General features: G+C 48.4%; 1 protein-coding gene across 2 annotated transcripts in view; it reads right to left on the bottom strand.

The window, feature by feature from the left end:
• Window positions 1-24,481, bottom strand: part of PNPLA7 (patatin like phospholipase domain containing 7) — a 136,644-nt gene that overhangs the window by 29,084 nt on the left and 83,079 nt on the right. For both annotated transcript variants that reach the window (XM_054220302.1, XM_054220301.1), the window contains 2 exons: window positions 24,098-24,216; window positions 5,911-6,067 (listed from right to left, as the gene is read on the bottom strand). In XM_054220302.1, coding sequence (XP_054076277.1) covers window positions 5,911-6,067; window positions 24,098-24,216 — 276 coding nt within the window. The remainder of the gene's footprint in view (window positions 1-5,910; window positions 6,068-24,097; window positions 24,217-24,481) is intronic.

Raw genomic sequence — 24,481 nt, forward strand, 5'->3', positions numbered from 1 at the left:
GGTTGCAAGAACAAAAATTTAAAACAGCAGAACAGATAAAATATTTTTAAAACTATTAGAGATAGCATCCAGAATTCCCGTTAGTGCCTTTCCACTGTTCACATTTCAATGGAACGCGCAAAGGAATTCACAGAGGAAAAGATGTTAAAGACAAAAGAAAAACATAACTCAGGCCAGCAGTTTCAGATAAACAGCACTACAGGGATCCATTTATCCCAAAGGCAGGAGTTACAGACAATGGAAGTTCAGATTTAAAGGCAAACTGTTAAGAAATCTCAGAGTTGAAGAAAATTAAAATTAATCCATATAAGAAATTGGAGCCACGTCAGAGAAAGGTGAAGGAGAGAGACAAAGAAAGTAAACGTACTTTTAAAATCAGATTCAGATGTTCGGAATGTTCCAGATCCTGGAACATTCACATCTGGGGGATCGTTGGTTGAAGTGGTCGCTACGGGGCAGAAGCAGGACGGTTTGGGGCCTTACCCGGGTATTTCAAAGCAATAGGCACGTCTGGATTTTTGCGTGCAACCTTTCATTGGAGGTTCCCAAATTACAATGCTTGATTTGATTTTTATAACGCTTGATTGTCCCCGCTCACTGCAGGGGGGGTTGGACCAGATGACCTTTAAAGGTCCCTTCCAACCCAACACATTCTGTGATTCTATTTAGGGTTAATTTCAACACCCCAGATAATATGATTGAAATGGTAAATATGAACCCTCACGCCTCATCGCTACGTGAAAATAGATTTTTCCTGTACCTCGATACCTCCATTTCTTTAAGATGTAACAAAACCACACCCAGTATTTTTGTCTTCTGTTGTTCACGCTCTCAAATACAGATTCCATCTGAAAGGCAACCGCAGGTAACGCTTCATCTGGCTTACAAGGGAAGAGCAACCTGCCCCGTTTTAATTCTTGCAAGAGACCTAGTGAACCTGGGATTCTGTGAACAAGACCTTCCAAAGTGGTTGATAAACTTCTAAAGATGGGATTAAGCAGCAGCAAAGGGTGACAGAGCGGCCTCGGCCCCCGCCGGCCTGGAGCAGCTCTGGGGGGAGGATGCCCCGGGCAGGTTCTCTGCTGCAGCTCATCAGCCCCACTTAAGAGTCAGTATGAGCACACTCATTTACGTGCAATCTGTAACGAACCTCACATCTATTTAGCATTTGCTGTGTGCTTTACAGCTGCTTTAGCCCGTATTACCTTTTGCCGAGCCTGAACCAGCGCTAAGGCAATGGCTACCAAGGCTACCAAGATGCTGAGGGGACTGGAACACCTCTCTGATGGAGAAAGGCTGAGGGACTTGGGGCTCTTCAGTCTGGAAAAAAGATGACTGAGGGGGGATCTTATCAACGCTGATAAATACTGAAAGGGGGGGTGGCAGGAGGATGGGGCCAGGATCTTTTCAGAGGTGCCCGGGGACAGGACAAGGGGCAACGGGCACAAACTTGACCATGGGAAGTTCCACCTAAACATGAGGAGGAACTTCTTTGCTGTGAGGGTGGCAGAGCCCTGGCACAGGCTGCCCAGAGAGGTGGGGGAGTCTCCGTCTCTGGAGACATTCCACCCCCACCTGGACGCGTTCCTGTGCCACCTGCTCTGGGTGACCCTGCTCTGGCCAGGGGTGGGACTGGGTGATCCCCAGAGGTCCCTGCCAACCCCGGCCGGTCTGGGATTCTGTGAACCAAGACTCCCTTCACCTGGGGACTGGGAGACCAGTTTATTTTGTCCACCTCCCCTGGTCAGGAGGGATCTTTCCCATAATATCCTTTCCGCTCTTCACACCAATCTTGTTTGGCACCATTTGCCTGCTCCGCTCAGAGTTTGCGCTTGTTTGCGGGGATCTGTCCCTGTAGCTGTTGTTATACGGGAGGATCTGGCAGACGAGCAAAATCAAACCATGTGGGATGTGAAGTGATTTACAAAACACGGCACCTGCTGACGATGCTCTCCCTCCCGGTCAGTTCCCCAGGGAAAGGCCCCTCTGTGGTCCCCACGGCGTGGGCATCCCAGCCCTCCCCCCGGACCCTCTGCGGTGGGTGCAGGGTGCTCCCCCCCATCCACCTCTGAACCCGCTCCCCTCTGGGCTACGGGAACGGCATCACCCCACTACACCACAGAACAGATTTTCCCCCCCCCCAAAACAACAGATGTAACGGATCAAGAAAAATACTGGGATCCAGCCCGACAGCAGCTTCGTCTGGCCCAAAGTGGGGCCGATGGTGCTGCCTCCCCAGCACGGCCGCGGGCAGCGCCAGCAGCTGCACTGGCCACAAACTGGCATGAGAGGAGAGGAAAAAGTTGGGGGGTTGGGGGGGGGGAAGAAAAAAGAAGTGATGAATTTTGGCCAGAGGGGCAGAACCTCACAACCTCAGAAACCCCCTGGGTTTATTTGAGCTGCCGTGCAAATCACAGACAGCAAACGACTGCAGCGTCCTACCCCGCAATTCTTAACTCATTACGGGAAGCTTTTTAGCTACACATTCCTATAACCATATTCCCTTCAACAGCGGAATATTCCATTCTTTGTGAAATATTTATACTTTGAAATATTAATCCTCCAATTAAAAAAACCAAACAAACAAACAAGGAAACCCAACAATCTGGAAACACAAAAGCTTTTCTTTGGTTTTTTTGCTGGTTAAACACAGGTAGAGAAGACACACAGAAGCAATACACTGTAACTCGCCTGACTGGTAGTTTTCATACTTCTCCGTATTTTGACAAAAAAAGTCATTTATTTCTTTGCAAGCTTCATTAGGTCCAGAAAACACATCCCATTAAAAACTTCCTTTCTCCCAGCCTCAGGCGTACAACTAGAGATAGGCCGATTTCTAAAAATACCCAAAAAAATACTGCAGGACAAAAACCTGCATTTGTTTTGATGGATAAAAAAAAATAAAATTAAACAATATCAGAGTTATCTAATCCATCACAACAAAGACATTTCAAAAACTCCCCCGGGCTAACCAAGCCGGTGGACATGAGATGGGAAAGTCAACGTGGCTTTCAGGGAGCAACGCATCAAAAAGTCTACCAGGGTTCTTCCAAAGCAGCCAGGAACGGCTGGGTTTCAGAGACCTTTCCACAAGAGTCCTTTCCAGTGAGTCTTCAAAGAAATTCAGCCAGGCTGGGATGAGGGGATGGGTAACCGCAGGGATTAGTAATGAATTTGAAGGTGGAAAACAAGAACAAGAAGAGACAAAGAGCGATGAGAAGGCCGGAGTTTCATTCAGCACACACATTAGGCCCAGAAAACACATCCCATTAGAAATATCCTTTCTCCCAGCCTCAAGCGTACAACTAGAGATAGGCCGATTCTAAAAATACCCAAAAAATACTGCAGGACAAAACCAGCATTTGTTTTGATGGATAAAAAAAAAATAAATTAAAAAATATGGGAGTTACCTAATCCGTCACAACAAAGACATTTCAAGAAGTCCCCCGGGCTAACCAAGCCAGGCTGGAAGGTTTTGCACAAAGAGCGCTCAGCAATAACCTTCAGCAGCAAGAGCCCCCAGGCTTCAGAGGAGCGGAATCAGCAGCTTCTGGAGCAGGGAGGGCTCATGCCTTTTGGAATATCGTCGGTTTGAGGAAGGACGCTCCCAGCGCATCCCTTGCTCAGCAGCCGCCTCCCACAGCGGCGCTGCCCCGGGGGACAGCGGGAACAGCCCTGCATCTCTTGGACACTGGGAATTCGGGGTTTTCCTGATGGATTGCGCTCGGTCCCCTCAGGCGGATCTGCTATGAATCCTCAACAAACCTCCCTCCTATTGCACACGGGGCGCAGTGAAAGCAGCCCCTCTCCGTGCTCAGGCTGCTGTTGCTGCAACACAATATAAGAGAAAATAACTCAGAATAGCCGCTGTTAAAAAGATTTATAATCCCTCAAGCTACTTTGTGCATTAGCTGTGATCTGAGCTGGGAGAGAGGGCTTTCATGGCTTCCATTTCCAATGCCACCATTTGGCTGGATGGTGCTGTCAACAGTGAAAAGGGCTTCAAACAGAGCGGTCTTTTCTTTCTTCATTCTCAAACCCTCGAACAACCTCTGGTTTGGATGTGGACCTGGCAAGCTTGTCAAAACACTCACGAAAAACCTCAAGAAAATCCATTCTTCATTAATAAGATTAAAAGACCTCAGCTAGAACAAACATTAACCTTTCCTCCAGCTACTTATTTGCAGGTTTCAAGGTACCCGAAACACCTGAAACAACCCAAGGCTGGGCCAAAACTTGCCTTTTCCTTTGTGAAATGCTCTCTGAGCTTTGCAATTTGCATTCAAAAGTTAATCCGTAAATTAAATTTCATCTTTAACTATTCCTGGTAAAAGCCAGTGTGATGCCAGATCAGGCTGCTCAAGCTTGAGAGCTGCAATGCTGGGAACGAAGCTCCTCCGATGGCAGCCCAGCCCTGAGACGCCCAGAAAACAGCTTTTCCAGCTCTGCATCACCCCCCTGTGCATAAGAGATCTGACAAGTTAATGAACAAGAGGAGATAATCCTCTGGACAAATGCAGGGAGGAAAATTCCATCGCTCCAGCCTAACGGAGAGCAAGGGAGAGAGGGCAGAGCCCCAGCGCCGGAGGCTGGAAAACTCCACGGGGAGCAACCGGCACTCGCTCGCCCTGCTCCGGTGCTGTCCCATAAGCATCTGGTAGCGACCAACGTGAGAGATAAAGAGCGCAAGGTTAAACGGATGTCTGACAGCATTCAGCAGAGCTGGTTTTATATCTTTAATCTCAAGCCTCCTCCACATTTGCGGTTCCAGCAAACCGCTCTGTATCATAAACAGTTTATGTTCCGGGTGCTTCCCGACCCAGCCAGGCACGGGCAGTTCTTAAATAAAAAGCACAAAAATCCCCATTCTTCAAAGAGTGACAGGGAGGTGAAACAGGGACCTCTGCCCTCCAGAAGAGCACGAACGTGCCGGGGCCTCAATATATATTTTAATGCCCCAGACGACGTAGTTTGCAAAGTCAGCGGTATCTCACCAAGATACAGTAGATTTCGTCTCGAAGCCGTGGCAGGTTAGAAGGCAGCTGGGAAAGGAAAGCAGTATACATGTGCCAACTACAGACTCCCATTTCCCCCTAAAACTCAAGATCTAAGCAGACCGACAGCTTAATCTAATTTAGAAAATTCCCCGTGTTGCTCCCCTTTCAGTAAGAAAACCAAGAGGAAAACGTGGTTTTCACGTGAACAATACAAAGGTGTAACGAGCAAACTTCAGAAATAACGCTGACCTTCACCTTCAGTCAATCTGAACCAGTGCGATCTGCTGCTCGTACAATTTTCCCCCAACATCTGATGAATAAATAAATTCACCCACAGAAGTCACTACTTAAAACAACCTTCCCAAACCTTGGTTTAACTGAAAATATGCATTTCTATACTTATATACACATTTCAAGTTAAAACTTTCTCCTGAGCCAGAGTACCACCGCCCTGGAGTTCTCAGGCTACACCGTGAATTACACATTTTGTATTTAGTTTAGAGAAGGATTACCTCTGTCAATCAGTTCCACTGAAAAATGACAGCATGTGAGAACGAAAGAGAGAAAATTATACAAAAGAGAAACACATTTGTTGAGCGTTGGAAAGGAAACAGATTCCAGCACATCGAAAGAGAAGATAAAACAGAGTTAAACACAGGCTAACACACTTAAACAACATCGCTCCGCGTTTGTAGCGTGACTAGGATTTGTGCAGAGCGAAGCCAAGCATCTGCCTCCTGCCTCCCGGGGCGCGCGCGTGGCCTGCCAGTGACAGCTTTCCCTGCTCGCTGCCCTGGAGCCGGGCAGACACCGAGGTGCAGATGGTGGCCCTTCCCTCAGGTGCCTGCTTGGGCTCACAGTTCCGCTCCCGCGCTCCGTCCGAGGGGAGAAGTGCAGCATTTGCAGCGCTTACCATGGCCCACTGCCTGGCTTTGATCCGCATCTGATTGTAGCTGCGCTCTTCGGCGTACAGGGCACTCATGAAAGCACCGATGGACGTTCCTCCGATCATATCTACGGGGATGCCAGCTTCGATCAGCGCCCTGATAACTCCCACTTGGGAGCATCCCCTGTGCCAAGAAAAGAAAAAGGCAAGACGTTATCAGACAAACAGCCACTGAAAGAGCATAAAGACACGAATGCCACCTTCTAAGGGAACTCGAGCGTGCGCGAGCTGAGCTGCCACTCTCTCACTAAACAAGCCTCAGTGCCAGAAACAAACATTATGAATGCAGAAAGCTTCAAACAGACCCTCTGAGGATCCTAGGAAATACAGAGCAGCCAGCCCGACTTCCATACGGAAGGCAGCAATAGGGAAACCACAGCCAAGAACCAAGCCGGTCGACATGAGATGGGAAAGTCAACGTGGCTTTCAGGGAGCAACGCATCAAAAAGTCTACCAGGGTTCTTCCAAAGCAGCCAGGAACGGCTGGGTTTCAGGGATCTTTCCACAAGAGTCCTTTCCAGTGAGTCTTCAAAGAAATTCATCCGGGCTGGGATGAGGGGATGGGTCACCGCAGGGATTAGTAATGAATTTGAAGGTGGAAAACAAGAACAAGAAGAGACAAAGAGCGATGAGAAGGCCGGAGTTTCATTCTGCACACACACCCAGGAAAGGGGCAGAGGAGGAGGCAACATTTGAGGATGATACCAGTTCCTTCAGAATAGTAAATGTATTCCTTGATTTCAAGGAGTGCAGAAGGAACTCAGAGGAATGATGGAACCAAGCGATAAACAACAGATGAACCTCTGAGCTGATGGGACAATAGAAAAACAGAAGCAGCGCTGCCCCTGCAGCAATGAGCTCTTCACCACCTCGGCTCCCACGCAGAGCTTCTGCGACCACTGTGGGTATTCCCTGAAAAATCTTAACCTAGCATTCAAGGAAATTCAAAAGGCAAACCAAAGAAGCCGGAATAAAACAGAAAACGTAAGAACATACAACCAGGATGCACCAGCATTTTGAAAACTGCAAGCAAGCTCAGACTTCTCACTGAAAAAAAAAAAAAAAATAGCAGAACTAGAAAATGACAGAGAGAAGCAAAAAAATGACCATAATATGGAGAGGACTTTACATGAGAAGAAACTAGAGTCAAAATCTCCAACTGGGGAAGATCACGACTGACAGGAGACACGCAGGGCCAGCCAAATCACCATGAAGAAAGTTTAATTTAAAGGAAAGAATTTACACACAGACACGTGTACGTAACACACAGATTGGGGAACCCACTGCTACCACCCGCTGAAGAGGTCAAATCACAAATGGATCTAACTGTGGGCTCGAATCAAAGGGACCAGGCTGTCAGTGGCCATGAAACGTGAAAAATGGAGGTGCAACCTTGCGTTTGGGAAGCTCAGAAGCTGCTAATTGTTGTAAATACTCGTTACGGAAGCAATCGCTCCCACCTACCATCAGGAGCAAGAGAGCAGAGGTGCAACGTTTGAGCTGATCTTATAAACAGCGATCCCCTAATGGGAGAGGGATCCCTCCCTGCCCTACAGAACCCTTACAGAAACTTAGAAATTAGCAGCGGAGGCAGATCACCTTCTGATCAGGACAAAATTATGACCTCCGGTATCAAACACTTTGTCCAACTAATACCAAGCAAGTCAATTCCACCCGGATGGCTGCTGTGCAGTCTAACCCATACAGCTGTAAAATCCTCCTTTTCCCATTTTCATCCCATTTTTCTGTTCCCCCACGGTTCACTCTATTTCCGTCCTCTGTAGCCTTGCTGTTTACATCCTATAAATACTTGCTAACAGCTGCCAAGTCCACCGTAGGTGTCATTTGGCCAAGCTATGCTGAACACATTCTTTCCATCCAAATAAATCCCCTCCAGCTGCCGAAACGCTTTGAGACAGGTTCTCGGTTGTACTGGTGCGAATGACTTCAATGACAGATCTGCGCTGGTGTAACCCAAGAGCAGAAAACGGCTTCTTGAGCTTTCCCTCTCCAAATTCTCCTTCCCCTGGCTTTGCTATTGCTTCTTCTCATAAGATGATAGAATCACAGAACAGTTAGAGTTGGAAGGGACCTTAAAGCCCACCCAGTGCCACCCCCTGCCCTGGGCAGGGACACCTCCCACCAGCCCAGGTTGCTCCAAGCCCCGTCCAACCTGGCCTTGAACCCCTCCAGGGATGGGGCAGCCACAGCTTCTCTGGGCAACCTGGGCCAGGGGCTCACCACCCTCACAGTGAAGAATTTCTGCCTGATGTCTCATCTGAATCTCTCCTCCTTCAGTTTGAGGCCGTTACCCCATGTCCTGTCATTACACTCCCTGATCCAGAGTCCCTCCCCATCCGTCCTGTAGGCCCCCTTGAGGGACTGGAAGGGGCTCCAAGGTCTCCCTGGAGCCTTCTCTTCTCCAGGCTGGACACCCCCAGCTTTCTCAGCCTGTCCTCACAGCAGAGGGGCTCCAGCCCTCGGATCATCCTTGTGGCCTCCACTGGACCCGCTCCAACAGGTCCATGTCCTTCTTGTGCTGAGGGCTCCAGAGCTGCACACAGTACTCCAGGTGGGGTCTCACTAGAGCAGAGCTCTAAGTTAAAATAAAAGATGCCCTAAGTTAAAATAATTCTGTTTTCACCCCTGCCAGAGGAGCCCATTGTTTTTAGGCTTTGAGATGGCAGCTACTTCTCCAACCTGCTTCTTGTGCCGGGCACTTGCTGCTCCCGCGTCCCGGCACGTCAGGCACCAGCCAATGCTGATGTTTCACTGAGGAACACACCTTACGCTATCCAAGCTGCTTTCCGGAGAAGGCCTACGTCCTATGGATTTGTTAAGACACATTTAGTCCAGTAAAGCATTTCCTGCTTGGAGGGCAACTGTAAACTGGCCAGGACCAGCTCCAGACTGGATTGTCTCCCTTCAACCTCTTCCAAAACTGCATCTCCTCGTTCACGCGTTTCTGCATCCATAAAATATGAGGGAGTTGATGTGATCACTTAGATTTCTTTTTACTCTGCTGGATGATGCCCGTGCATGAATAACAACAGATTATTATTACTTCTATTGGCAAGCCATCACCTCTGTGTTGTGCGTCGGCAGAGTCCCCGCCAACACCCAGCTAACTGTGGAACAGCCCCCTATCACCAACGGACGCATCGATCGCAAAGCACTGACCTGCAAAATGGGAAAGAAAGTGCTTTTCTTGCTCTGAAAAGGAGCCTTCCATTGACTGCCAGACTAAGTTATGTTTCCTTTATACATGACTGCAAAGCTGATTCTTCCAGTTCCAGCAGCCTCAACAGTTTGCGGTTGAACCTATTTCTGCAAACTGAAATCCCGAGGAAAGGCAAACGTGCCCGAACCCACCTAGTTTCCCCAGGCACCACCCAGCCTCCTACAGACATTACTTCTTCCTAAATGTTTTTTCCCCTCCCTACAGCTTTAGGCCATCGTTACCCCAATAATTTTTCACATTACGCCATGAAATTTTCCAATGCCACCTCACTGTCGGTTCTCTCTCAGCCCCTCCTTGCCAGCTCCCGGATACATAGACACGGCCGCGCTGCCGAGGAGCCGAGTGCTGGAGCCGGCGTTTTGCCACGCAGCAGCATCCCGCACGCTCACGACTTGCCCATGCACCACCGATAGCCGGGGCGAGCAGCTCTCGTACTACGACCGAAAAAGAAAAGCAATCGAAGCCAGGAGCTACATCCCTGTTAACGCTAGCGCAGAAAAAAAACCCCAAAACAACAGGGATCATGGGCTTCTTGTAATACCAGGCACAATTTCACAGGGGATCTGTCCCATTTTAGGGCAACACGTGAGAATACAAGTGTTTGGCAAGCGGGGTACGAAGGACGATTGCTTGTGGCAATGCTGTATGTACACATCAGTGCCGGAGCACTCGTGTAGAGCAGGGGAAGGGATGGGGAAAATCTCCGGGTACCTGGCTGATAGGGAGCGAACGTCCCCTTACTCCAGAGGGAAGGAGGGAGGCCATGGAGGTGGGAGGAAGGAGGTCGCAGAGAGGGGCTGCGCAGGCAGCTGTCCTTTGCCTTAGAGCCGCCCGACGGTGCAGCTGGATGGAGCATTTCCCCTGCCAGGATTAACGCCTGTCCCCAGGCCAGTGACAGGGACTCCTGCCACCAAGGACAAATGACCTAGAAGATTATTTTCAAAGAACTTGCACCAGAACCTGAAGATTTGCCCGACAAGTGCAGAGTCTACATATGAACAAAACCTCTTTTCCATCGTATATTGGTCCCTAGGACAGGCCGGATGAATTAGTGCCTTTCACAGAGAGAGTGGAAACAGCACCAACCAGTTTGAGGAAGAACTGGAAATAAGAGCCACGCTCCATTGTCACCCCTGTCACTGCCTCGCAACCGGACCCCAGCCAGGCAAGTCTCGGGCTGCTCTGGGCACCGTCCGCCCCGCAGTGCCGCTTACTGCGCTACGTACCGAGCTCGTGCTTACAATACGCTCAAAAAAGCCTCCAAAAGCAGCGCTGCGCTTCCTAAACTTCAAGCACCATCTCTTCTTTGTACAAATAATCACAAATAAGTGACCGGGAAGCAGGGAGAGGAGTTACGGGGGTGAAGACATGCTTCCTTGAAACAACAGGGCATGGCAAGCGGAGAGCACAGAAGGTCTTGCAGGAAAATTCCTGCTCCTGAAACAAGCCCTTGCTTTCATTCCCCGGGGAAATGCCACTGGCATGTGACAGTAACGCACGAAGGCCAGAGCACAACTGATAAAAGAAAAATTCTTCTGGGAGACGTGCATGTGTCTGCTCCACACGTGCCTGCCGGAGCTCAGATTAGACACGGCTCTCAGGACGGAGCGAGCAAATGCAGCCCGACAGGTCCGGTTAAAGCGTCGGCAGGAACACAGGCTGCCTTCTGTGCTCGGGTCGGGGGCTGGAGAAAATACAAGTAATACAAAAACAGAGACTGCGCACCAATATTTTCTCCACAAGCCACATTTAACACTTCAATGGGATGTTGCCTGTCAGGGTTCGGAAGAATAAAGGTGACATTGTGAGCACCCAGAGAGGGGACACTGGTGTTTCAGCCGGTGACTCCGGGAGCAGGCAGGGCTGCAGCTCGGTCGCGCCGCACACCTCTAAGTCCACGGCGGTTTCGGAAAGGAAGTGAAAACACAGCTCGGGTGTTCGGCCTCCCCAGCACCCACCTCTCCTCCCGACTGACTCATCAGGACGAAGGGGGTCCCTCTGAACGCGCTGTTATTCCCTTTGGTTAAAAACAGGATTAGGGCTATGGCTGCTGAAGGGCTCTACCCTATCTCCCACCAAAGCCCCCGGAGCAGGACACACGGCTTGCTGCTCCTCCTTCCTGATGTAGTTAGGCAGCAAAGCAGGTAGAAAAACAGAGAAATTGCCAAGGGGACTTTACCGAGCTCCACTAGAGCTTAACAAATCTGAATTAAGGCTCCCTCATAACCTTAAAACTAACGAAGAAGCAAAGCTATACAAATAAAACCAGCTTTTTCCTTCATATAACAGCTTTGATTCAAAGCACGTTCCAAGCAGTTGTCAGAACACCCAGCTTACGCGGGGAGTGCAGACGAATGCGTATTTACTGTATACATTTTAGAGATGTGCAGAAGTGGCAGGTTGGGCAGCCATTCCCCCAACACTGCTTCGAAAGCGCCAGAAACAAATGGATGGCGACCGAGCTTCCTGCCGACAGGAAGGGACAGCACATCCCAAACCACCGCCCAGTACGGCAGCAGGGCTCACCTGAGCTTCTCAGACCGGGGTCCCCGAAACGGGGCTGGTTACTGAAGCAGTGGGTCTCCAACTAACACACACAGCGACATTCAGCCTGGAGAAGAGAAGGCTCCGGGGAGACCTTAGAGCCCCTTCCAGCACCTGAAGGGGCTACAGGGAAGCTGGGGGGGGCTGTTTGCAAGGGCATGGAGCGATAGGACGGGGGACAATGGTTTAAACTGGAGCAGGGTGGGTTTAGATTAGCCATGAGGAAGAAGTTCTTTACACTGAGGGTGGTGAGACACTGGCCCAGGTTGCCCAGAGAGGGGGTGGAGGCCCCATCCCTGGAGACATTCAAGGCCAGGCTGGATGAGGCTCCGAGCGACCTGATCTAGTTGAAGATGTCCCTGCTCACTGCAGGGGGGTTGGACTAGACGGCCTTTAGAGGTCCCTTCCAACCCAACACATTCTATGAGTCTATGAGCCACTGCAGAACTCTTACCCGAATAACAGCATGGCAGTGGTGGTGTCGGACACCTTCTCAGAGTTATGCTGGAGGTGCTCGTTGTACGGGGCAGGAGGAAGATTAGATGTTATTTAAATGAAGGGCTATATAGAGCGTTATCTGGAAATCTGAGGTAAAAAGAAGCTCCTTCTTTATATAAAAAGAAGCATTTTTTTGTACATATTTTGTTGCTAATCCCGACCGTTGAGTGGCACGGTCACCGATTTAGAAATCAAGCAAATCTTCTACAAGTTGCAACTGTATTATCTCCAATTTGCCACCTCCAATCTTTTGCAGCTGCGACAACACGTACAAACGTCGCTTGGAAAACTAATCACGCTTGTGGCTTTCCAATAACATTATTTCTCAGCTTTCCCCACCATAAAACTTCCCACTATCATAAATCTGCCAGAATAATTACAGTGGTTGAGCTGTCAGCTCAAAAGGATAACAGAAACCAGACCGCTGCGTTTCTGCTCCTGCTGTACTACTTGTACACTTACAAGGAAGTCTCCAATCAGGATAACAACAATTAAGCCCCACTTCTAAGGTAAATAGAGGGAATAATCCCACACTACCTGGTTCTCACCCCAACATCCACCTACCAACAGGATCCTTCCCAGCAGCTGCTTTCTCCCTTCCACTGCCCATTTCTAAAACCATCCCCAGTTACACGCGTATTGATCCAGAGACCTGATTTCTTCCTGCCTTCCCCTCCATTAGCAACAGCCTCCTTTCATCCTCCCACTTAGCTTTGCCCTCAGATTCCTACCATCTCCTTCACTCAGAGATAAGGAGGCATTTTCCCTTTAGCCCCCCCACGCCAGAGATCTCACGTTAACCCTGCACACTAAGGGGCAGAAAAAGCAACTCCTGTTTATCACAACCCCGGTGAAACTAACTTCCTGCAAGAAAATACAAGTACAATGCCCTTTTAGCACTGATCTTGTTTCTGCTCCATGTACTAACTCCAGAACAAACTTTAAACAGAGTTATGCATGCCTGACGCAGACGTAAATGAGCAAAAATTGTTCAGCCCTTCCCGGGAGGGCTGTCAGGTCTACCCAGTCCCGCGGTGTGAAGGGATACACGAGTAAGGCATTGGAGGGGAGAAAAAACACAAAATAAAGCCAGAGTAGAAGTAAATCAGAAAATGCACCCGGGTTTTTGTTTTCAGATCCCCCCTGCCAGCAGCACGCGCCGGGAGGTGTGCGGAGGAGGAGGAAGGAGGGGAGAGAGGCTGGGGGGCAAACTGCACCCCCATCGCTCCCTGCCTGGGGAAGGCAAACAAGATCCGTCTCTTACGCTGAGCCAAGAAACAATTCTGTTATCTGCAAAGAAAGATAATTTCTTTGGAAAACAAATATATCCTCCCTCCTTCCCCCACCCCTTTGAGCGTTAATTGTGAAAAGTTTTAGAAGAACCGTTTTTGAGCACAGAGACTGGAAGCTGCAGAAATAAAAGACTCAAGCACAGCTCTTTAAAGAATTTAACTGTGGTTTTACTTCTCACAACTTCTCCAATCTCCTCTTTCTTAACAGGAAAGCTCATTGCCCCGATAAGGTTAGACAGAGATTCCTAAAAAATCACGACAATGGAAGTGCTTTCCCATCTTCCTGAAAGCACGGGGACTTGCCAGCAGAGCATTACGACTGCTACATGGAAAGCATTCCCTCAAACTTCCAGCTCTCTAACACCACACATGGCTTTATTCAGCTGATAAAGAGAGGTGCAAAACTAGTAACACAAGTTAAACCACGACTCCACCATCTCCTTGTTTAATTTCATCTGTATATCAAAGTACTTACTGCTATGACTAAATGAGTTTGGTGGGTTGAAGACTGGAGATTAGGACGGGACAGTCCAAACAAACCACTTGCAATCAATTTTTATTTTTTTTAAGTCATAACTTTGAAGGAGATGGCTCCCAAGCTCCTGCTGCTTGGAGGATTTAATAGCAGCCATTAAAATCTTCAACCTCCATGGCAAATGGGAGCAAATGAGCAATTACATAGGTGCTACAGATGGGAAAAAGAAAAATCAGATCATTAAGCATTATGTGGGTGCCAAGCCATACGAACATGGCTTTTATGTGCACGTGATGACCCAACTATTACACAACCCACCGAGCAATTAGCACTCAGATCTGATAACAGCCACACAGCTCTGTCCACGTTTAAGACAACTGCACTTTGAGACAGAATTTTGAACTGATGCATAAACACGATTCGCATGGCTGAGCTCTCGGGCAACACACAAGATGGTCCGTCCCTGAAGAAATCAAAGCAAAGCCCCTCAGGAGCAATTACGCTGCGGTCTCTTACCTACCATTGGCAAACAGAACGTCTGAAGCCTTCAGTACGAGTTCACAGCCGCGTCTCATGAGGTTTTCTCAACAAAAGCAAACACTCAGAACTCACCATTTTATTTTTACGACTTGGATTTTGTTTGTTCAAAATTATATACTCTAGGGCTGACCTGGACAAGACTCAAATTAGGTATCCAAACAGAAGTTATCATCGTCTTTTCCAAGGAAGAGTCCACATCCTTTACCGTTCTCCTTCAGCCTCTACAAAGCAGCACCAAAAGTAAAACCACAAGTCGAAGGTGTAAGGATAAAGAGTTTATATTCTTCTTTGTTATTTTCATTCCTGGATATTGCCCAGAAATCAAATCTGCTTTTTGAAAGACAGAGGGAATCCAGGAGCCCGACTGCGTGGCTGACACTGGAATTCAGATTTGGGGTTGGTTTATCTGCACGTGGCAATGGATGCTCTAGTCACGACGAGAGCACAAACACGCAGGGCACAGGCCACTTCTCAAACACCTACACGAATCCTGACAAGCTCTGAAGCCCCCATACATCAATCCGAGCTCCTAAAAGGGATATAATAAAGAAAAATTACAACTCTGCTGTGCACCGAGATACAGGTATCTATCCACGCACACAAAAACTTACTGCAGGTCATCAGATAGCTTCCCTTCCTCTGAAACGTGCCCACCCCAGCAGCCAGCTAACCGTGCGTGAAGGAGGACGAAGAGCGTGGGCTGACGAATGCAGAGGTCACGAGGATTAACCTCGGGGCTGCCAACTTTCTGCCCTTCCAAATGTCAAAAGACAGATTTGGCCTGGTCTACAAAGGGATTACTCTGAAGAAAGGGAGTTGGAGGAAGGAGATTTCAAGCATTCAAGGGGTTTTTTTTCATGACACAAAGCAGATTCGGTCTCTTCCATATCATTTTGACATTTCCATACTGCAGAAATCTTGCTTCATCAGCCATTATTAGCCACTGACAGACTGCAGATGCTGGATGGTAAGCTTCATTCTTCCGTTTAAAAGAAGGGAATAAGCATTTTCAGGTTTCTTTCATACTTCAGTTCCATTTCCTGACACCCTTTGCAGCAATATCAGGATGAGGGATGGGATCCTTTTCACGGTGCATATTCTTCAAGACCTGTCTTGCTGTAGAAAAGGAAAGCAGAGTCCTTATGGCCACCTCAGTGGCTTGAGCAAGGAATCGGAAATGACACACGAACTTCATGGATGCTGCCTGACTGCATCGGGGGAGAGAAAAATTAAAAACAGGAGTTCCAGAAAAAATCCTCACTCCCATCTTGCATAAGGAGAAATTAGGAAATGGTGTGAAGTGAGTGCGGAAGGACCCAATCTGTGCCAGACCAGCTCCGTACGGGACCACCAGACACCAAGCTGGAGACGGGTATCTCAGCCAGATGCAAGCAGAGCCCGGCACCGCTGACTGCTGCTCTCCACACCACCAAGGCTGCCCGAGGACACCGCTGTCCACACCAGCTCTCCAAGCTCACCAGCCATTAACCTTTCCACGATACCAGGAAAGCAAGCGCACCTTCCCAAGCCCATTTGGATCTGGCACATCCTACAGACTGGGTTTCAGAGGAGGCTACTCAGGGACCTGTTGGCGTCCATCAGAGCCCCTCTCCTCCAGCTCCTCTGCACTGCTGGAGAACACACCAGAGGAGACACAGAAGACATCCCTGCCCAGAACTGGTCAGGGACTACAGGCTTTGCTTGTGTGGGCTCTTTGCTGCCCAGAACAGGCAGGGATACCTGCCTCCCAAACCTCAGCAGCCCCCGCAAACACCTTGACCGTGTCTTGGCACTGTACCCAGAGAGCACAACCAGGGTTACCAGCAGCCTGGTTATTCCTGAGCCACCGCACGCTGGAACAAAGAGTTAAGTTTATCATAATAATTGGGCTGGATGCCAGGTTTCAAGCAAATTCTCCAAACACATCCAACCCATAAGACGAGCATAAATCCATATACATTTAGATGGAACAACACCCTCCCCAAACCCCAAACGATTGTTAATGGTAACAGTTTATTACTTCACTTCTATGTAAATGCTCAAGAGCAATTTATAAAGGGTGACCCGTACCGACGCCAAAGCCGAGATGGGAAACGCCTCGTTTTTCAAAAGGAAAATCCAAGTTATAAGGGTTTAAGCCATTTGCCCGAGCCCACGCAACATGAGGAGCTGAACAGCAGCGAAGCGAACCCCTGACTGCCCACCCCTCGCTTCAGAGAGGTGACCCCCAACAGCTGCAGCAACTCAGGCCCCCACGAGCACCCTGGAGAGGCTGGTGTTGCTCTTTCAGAACTACCCTGGCCAAGGTCAGAATGAAGAACGATGGTTTTAGCGAGAGTCTTGTTTCAAAATTTACTTCAGAACAATTGTTTTATCCCATGATGTTTTCCAAATACTTCAAAGAATCAGGATCTAATTTTTTTTTTTCCCCCCACATTTTTTCAAGCTGTCAGCCCTCTCTTTACTGTGAATTTTAAGCACTGTGAGATAACAAAGGGAATACCCGTACCCCACTACAAACCACTGAGACCAACCTTAAACATTGCTATCGGTAATCTATTTGCAGAACGCAGCGTGATCCTGAAACTCACTGCGTGATCCGAGAATTATTTCAAAGCCAAGTGCATCTCTGTTAAGTCGGCAAATACGGACACTGCCCGGCATGGCAGAAGCAGTTGGCAAACTACATTTTTTGCAATGGGTCCTTTGAGACAGGACCGGAAAGCAAAGACTGGGAAAGGAACAAAAGGGCAGATGTAAAGAAAACGAGCAGGAATGAGAGTGGGAGGAAAAGGGTGCAAAGAAACGGGGTAATCTTCGGGCTTGGACGTGTCAGAAAGGGAAACGGGGACTTCCAGACTAACAGAGAGACGGCCTGGTAAATAGGTTATGTACGATTTAGATAGGAATGGAAGCATAACAACAACATTATTAAGCAAGTTCTCAAGCTGAGCAGCACTTTTTACTCTCCAGCACAAGGAACTGGTCACAGCAGCACGTTTGGCTCCGTAGATCCCTGTGCCCATACCTCGGGGTGCCCTCAGCCGACTCCGTCTGCGTAAAGTTCTGAACCCAGCAAAGGAGCTGAAAAACATTTACTGCCTTCCAACTTATGTGAGGAACATCCAGAGTCCAGGAAATTCCCACAGGATTTTCTTTCATCCCTTCTGTGATCTTTATATTGAGTATGTTTAGGATCCCATAGGGAAAAACGCCGCTCCGTGTTCTTTATGGCAGGATTTTCAGCACACGTCTCTGGAGGCAGCTTCTGAATTCAGGCACCAAATTCTTTCCCTCTCCCGCCACATTCTTCCAAAGGCACATCGTCTGGGCGCTTGTGGTCAAATTTGACAGTTTAAAAAAGCAATTCTCTTCGTGCTTCCAGTTTCTACCCTGTATCTGAGGCTCGGTAATTGACCTTAGGAGCCCACCGCCCCCATTTCAAGTGCTGCAGCTCCGCAGTGGGCGTTTTAAGACAGTGTCCACGCACACACACTTCTCCCTCTGATAGGAGTAAAAAGTCTCATGTCCTTAGTTATCTGTCTTTGCAGAGGAATAAGAATTAATCTTCCTTAACTGCTGGAACTGAATCCGAAGCACCTGCACCATAAAACCTCACGCAGTGTCCCCAGGAGGTTCTGTTATTGCCGGGATTGAGCATCAGGGTTTCATAACCACGAGGCTGCCATCACCCGCGCCGCAGGACAGGGAGCTGCGGCACAGCAAACCTGCCCATCCCGAGGGCAGCGCTTTGTCATCGGGACGTCGGTTCCACCTCAAATTCCAGCTTTTTATTCCTCAGATGTTTCCTCACGTATTGGAGGCCAGGGTATGAGATGTCAGCTCCCCCACCGCACTGCCGGCCGCTGCTCCAAACACCAGTCCTCACCCGGGAGACTTCACTTTTAAGCCTAGTGCGTTTTCTAAGGTGTAATAGGCATTTTTCTGGGCAGTCTTCCCTATTTTCAGGGAACAGACGTGTTTCCCTCTGCTTTTGTGGACCAGGGGGCAAAAGGTGACAGCCCAGAAGGGATCTCAGTCGCTGGGTAATGGCACAGCTACAGCTCCCAGTGCTCCCCTGCACGGCAGCAGCGCTGGAAACCAGACCCTCCTGCGCTGCCGTTCAGCCTTGGTCTTTGGAGAGCTAACAGACCCAAAAAAGAAGTGGTTTTATTTCTAACATCCCTTCCTTGCAGCACATTGCCCCCGTAAGTCCAGCTGTTGCGTTACCATGTTATGCTGCTGAGTATTCACATATTCATTAGTTTTGGCAGCCTGTCAACTTTCTCTTAACCGGTTCAAGCAAGGGAAAGAAAACAGGGACTTCATAGCTTCTCCCAGAGAAAAGCTGATGAGAATTTCATAGGCGGTGGAAGCAGAATTTCTGTTGCCCGCAGTGCATCCTCTTGCCAGACACCGACGATCTGCATCACGCAATGAAGAAGGGAAAGTTTCTCAGAGGGAAGATGGCAAAATACAATTGGGTAGGAAACATCAAGCAACTAAATAACAGGGTAACCACAAACGCCCTCCTGTCCTCAGTTATCATGGGAAAAAGACAGAATCGGCCTGCCCTCACCCGGGATGAGACCACAAGGTTTTTGTGCATTTTAAGGCTCCTCTCCAAGTTAGAATAACAAATGAGACAGAAAAACAAAACAAACCTCAAAACATACCAGTATCTTTATTAATCATTTCTGACTCCTCACATAAGCATACTGCAAATTCAGCCTCTGCACTTATGCCAACTCTGGTACCGCTTAATTGCTGAGACTGTGATTAAAGTACTGCGTTACAGGCCACGGAACACCAGCAACACGTCCCTTCGTCTGCTAACGGCAGCCGGGAGCTGCCCGGAAGGCTCCGTCCCAGAGGACACCAATGTGCAAAGACACTACAGCAGGAATAAAATATCTTACAGCACAGCATTTACTCGCTTTCAAGTGTTTTACGTGGATAGGCCAGGTCATCACTATCCCAATTCAACTCCTTTTTAAACAAGATGGAGCAGGGGAAGCACTACAGTTTGTTCATAATGCAAGGGCTCCTCAGCTCCTAGCCAAACTTACATTCAGAAGAGGAATGTGACCTTCTAAAGTTCTCAAAATGACTGTTTCATGTTTTTCCTTACGTGACGTTGGGAGCTTGTCATCAATCCTTCTCTACCACAATTGCTCAGAAACACAAAAGGGGCACAGCGACAGCTGGGAAACCTCTCGACGTGCCGCCACGTTGGACCAGCCTTCAACTAGGAGTTCCTTGTACCTGCCCCGGGAGGTGCACGTCTGCCTCCGCCACATCCCGAGCTGGCTGTGGGCATGCCCTACCTTCTCCTTGCTTCACCCATGTGCGTAGGACAATCCAAGCCGTACGTCCCTTGGTTCCTTCCGACTGCATAATGCGGTTTTGCCCAACCTGACTGTGCTAGGGATTACTCCTAAGCTGCAAGTCTTTGTCCCATGCAGGCAAAGCACAAACAAATTCTGCCTTTGTGCCCCCTGGATGGATGGCAGTGCCAAGGGATCAGTCTCCGGTGGCACAGAAGGTAAGCAAGGCTGATAAACGGGCTTTTACTCAGACTTGCCTGAATAAATCAGAGTTGCAACCAAACATAGAATCATTGAATCGTCTAGGTTGGAAGAGACTTTAAGATAACACAATGGATGCAGCGACAGTAAAGCCTCCTTGTTCTATTCTTCATGGAATTGGGGATCCTGGAGTCAAACACTGGGGGTGCAGAGGCAAACGTGACCTCCTCAGAGCAGACCAACTACGAGATCTGCCCCTCGGGCAATCTACATTGGGTAAAGCCACCGAATGGGAAGACAAAGCCAGGCTTTGAGGAGCGCAGAGACCCAAGTTGGGCTCAGGGCAGCAGCCAGTAAGTGACGGGGCGGTGGATGGACCTGCACCTTTGGCCTTCCCTAAAAGCGCGGCGTGTGAGCGCCCTGCGTGCGGTATGGGCTTTGGGAGCACAGACGGACAGACGGGGCAACAAGTGGGTTCATCAGACACAAATATCTCCATAACAAGAAAGGCATCACTTGCTTCTCCTACAGCGCTGCTTTTATCCTCCCTTTTCAGGGGGCCAGAGATGAAAGCAAAGAAGAAAAGGCAGAAAGAACAGGTTGATGAAACGGGAACTGCCCAAAATGAAAAGGCAAGAGTCCAAGTCAAATCCTTAGAGTCAGCAAGAAAACGCTGTGAAAAAACCCAACTACTTGACATATCAGGAGCTGAGGTAAAATAAGAAGTTTGAGAAGAAAACTAAATGGAAAAAGGAGAAAAGAAAAGATGCCCTGATGGACAAACACCCTCCAACAGCAGCTCCTCGGGGACAGCCGAGCTGCTCGGCCTGACGGGAGGGCAGCGGGGAGAAGGGAAAGGCACGACGTGCTGCGGAGCCATGGCCACCGCGTCACACGGACCGGGCAGGACACACGGCCACCACCAGCACCCGCTGGTAAAGGTCCCTGGCACCGTGGGCGTTCATTCCCTGCGCGGACATGCAGCTCATTATTGTGCCTTATTCCAGACAGCACATCCAAAAAAGGCAGGTAACTTCTTTTAACAATAGCTCTTTCCTTCTCGATAGGCATATCTCACGGGCGTCACGTATTTGTATCACGTGTGTTACTGCAAATGCAGACCCCTATCAAAATAACCAAACGGGAACAGGTCGAATGCTTTGCGTTTCCCCATTACGCTTACGTGGAACAGGCACGTCGGACAAAATTCACTCCTAGAATAACGACGTTATAATCAACAACAAAGCCTGTCGTCACCGTTTTCGTCAAGTCAGTCTCCATAAACAGCACGCTCAGTTGTTTTTTTTTTTCCCCAAGCCCTAGGGATTCCCAGATACTTCTGTATTAATTATTTACTCCCCATAAATTTTAGTTTTCAAACAGCTTTGCTCAGACAGCGACCGAAAAACCAAAGAAAGGGTGGGCTGTACGTGGGATGGCTAAAGGTCATGAGAATGATTTATGGGAGGGTTTCTGCCTTTGTTGCAGGGTTTGATGCGTCATTATGCTTGCAGCTACATTTCCAAGGTATTATTTTTCTAAGCGCAAATCCCCTTTCCTTCCCTCAAACTCCGCTATGTTTCTAACTGAAATTAACTTAGCACTCAACAAAAGCAAAACACTATAATTTTAGAACTGTATCACTTCGATTTGTTTTATTTTTATACTCACAAGAGAAGTAAAACCTTTAGTTCCTACGAGCCTTTTGTCATGACAAACCACAAAGATAATTACTAGGAAGCTGCTCTGGTAAAACCTCCCAAACCCACTGTCGCTGGGAAGCCAAACATTCCCAAAATAACAACTAAATAATTGATATTACTGGGGTCACAGAATGCGGTACCTTTAAAGGAAAGAACCACCGGGCAGCGCCCAGGAACCACCGTCCCGCTCTGCTCTGTGTGCCCCGCACGACTCCCGCTCCTGCGACAAGGCAGGGGGTTACTTTGTGCCGCGTGTTATCCCAAGGCTGCGCTAACGGTCGGGCAGCCGTGCAGCGACCCATCGAAGTGTTTTTGGCTGGAATGGGCTTTAATCACAGGGTGACTTTACCTCGTGCATAATCCCTTGAAGTTCCCTTCTCAGCAGAGACGGGGACCTAAGAACTCACTTTGAGCTGTGAACCTTCCAAAGGCAGAGATAGATATTTTTTTTTTTTAATTTTTTTTTTTTTTTTTTTACACACTTCAGAGTAAGCGTGTAATTCTTGCCCCAGAGTCTTAATTATATTCTCACTTTAAAAATAAATTTTTAAGAAATCCAAATCTTTCATCTAGCCACGATTTAGATGACAATTCAACTACAGAAACAGCATTCCGTACCTTTCCATTAAGAACACAACGGTCACACCACCCGCGTGTCAGCCTGAACCCCCAGAAAAACCATGTTGGTCCACGACATCAATAGGGTTTCAGAGAAAGCAGAAATTATCCTATTTATCTGTTCTGCCATTTAACCCTCTTAAAGTCCTCCACATTGCGCAGATGAAGAAATTAGCAAATTAACGGCTGATGGGACACGGTGACATTGCTGAATGGGCGCCGAGCATCCAGAAAGCCTGAAGCCACCACAGCAGCGGTTCAGACCCGCGGAGGAGGACGACACAGGAACAACGAACAGGCTCAATAATCCTCCTCTTTCTTACCTCTGCTCTTGGAAACCAGCAGGTGGCAGCTTGCAAATTAAGTAGTAGAACAAAAAAAAAATAATAAAAATAAATAAACAGTTTGGCAAAAATTACAGCAGTGTTTACAGAAGGAAGAAAGGAAGGGAACGAGCAAAATGTGCTGCCAGAAATATCAAAGTGCACATATTTTAGCGTGACACAGGCTTCAGTAGAGACAGAGACATCAGATAACTTCTAAGCCAAAAAAAACCCCCACCCCGAGTGCTTTGCATCAGTCGATTAGAAGCCTCCCGAGATCCCCAGATTGAGCAGAAGCTCCCCTCCTCTGCTTTCCTTTGTGTCTCCACAGGATAGTGCTTATCTCAGCAACGAGACACCGAAATCATCCCAGGTGAGGAAAGCGTGAAAGGCAGCCGGATAACGGCATCTTCGCAGACGCTCAAAGGAAGAGCCACGGCGCTGGCTGTCTCAGCATCAAGTGACTAATCAGAACAAGCTGGCACCACGGAGCTCTAACCTTTACCGTAACAAACGCTCCCCCCCAAAGCACGCACTGGCCCAAAGACAAAAATGTGATATTTCCGTGGATTTAAATAGACAGACTATGTGCAAATTATATTTTTTTTTTTTTTGAGAGCGGTATTTCAAAGCACTCTTTTAAAGAAGGGTTTCAAGCACATGGTGACAAAGACAACGAAGGCAGCGCTCTCTTGAGACAAAGGGCTACTAAATTCTGTGTCTGTCTCAACATAAAACTCTCAAAGTAAAAAGGGATTCCAGAGAAAAATGTCAGTAATAATTTATTTCCAAAGCTCACCAGGAATTCATATGGAATTCTAATCAAGTGTTCAGCACACACCTTGCCCCCACGTCTGCAAAAATACAATCTTTCTGTAAAGTGAGGCTGTCTGAAGTGCGTAGGTACCCGGGGTTTTGGGTGATCATAAAGACGAGAACATTCTCCCATTAGGGGACATAATTCTTCTTGCTGCTCAAACTTCGAAGAGCTTTGGGGGCCTTTGAAATACGGTGAGCCATTTTCTAATAGAAGAATCTGGGGGGGGGCGGAGGGGGGGGATGGAACCAAAAATCCATAGTGTAGGCCCACAAAGAAAGAAGCGTCATACTTAGTGCCTTGGTCACCTCCTGGTATTAAGCCCAACTGATGAGAGGTCTCAAGAGGTCATAAACACTCCTGTTCCTTCTGCAGACATCCAAGCACAATCCCGCGCAGCAGGTTAAGTTTGTGTAACAAAAGCAACTCCTCAGTGTCTCCCCCAAATGCTGCTTACAGAACAGTCCTGGTTCTACAGCATTTCAGTTTTCCTGAAGGATCCGTCGCAGCCCGGTGACAGTGCTGCTCTAGGATCTGGCAGCAACACACTGGCGTGCCCAGGATAAGCCACCTACCTGGCTCCTCCGCCCCCCAGCACCAGCGCGATGGCATTTCCAGTCAGAACACGAGCCAGGCGAGAAAAGTCGGAGTGACGGTCTGGTGGCTTCTGGAATACGCGTTCATACATCTCTATCTGCAGAAGGGAGGCAGAAGATGGTCACTCTAAAGGCGGGATAGAGTCTACGCTACCAGCCAACAACATACTGTTAAAAGTGGATGGCTGTTCTTCCAAGGAAAGAGGGTTAATGGATTATCCAAACAGTTCTAGTGATCATATGTGTCTCTCACACTTTTATAGTAGGTGTGAAAATTCCATTGGAGTACGGTATTTTCTTTGGAGATCTTTCTCTTTCTTGACAAGGATTTGAAGTTACCAGGAAGCGTCCCAAGTCTGCCTC

Source organism: Rissa tridactyla, chromosome 14 (assembly GCF_028500815.1).
Source record: "Rissa tridactyla isolate bRisTri1 chromosome 14, bRisTri1.patW.cur.20221130, whole genome shotgun sequence".
Taxonomy (NCBI): domain Eukaryota; kingdom Metazoa; phylum Chordata; class Aves; order Charadriiformes; family Laridae; genus Rissa; species Rissa tridactyla.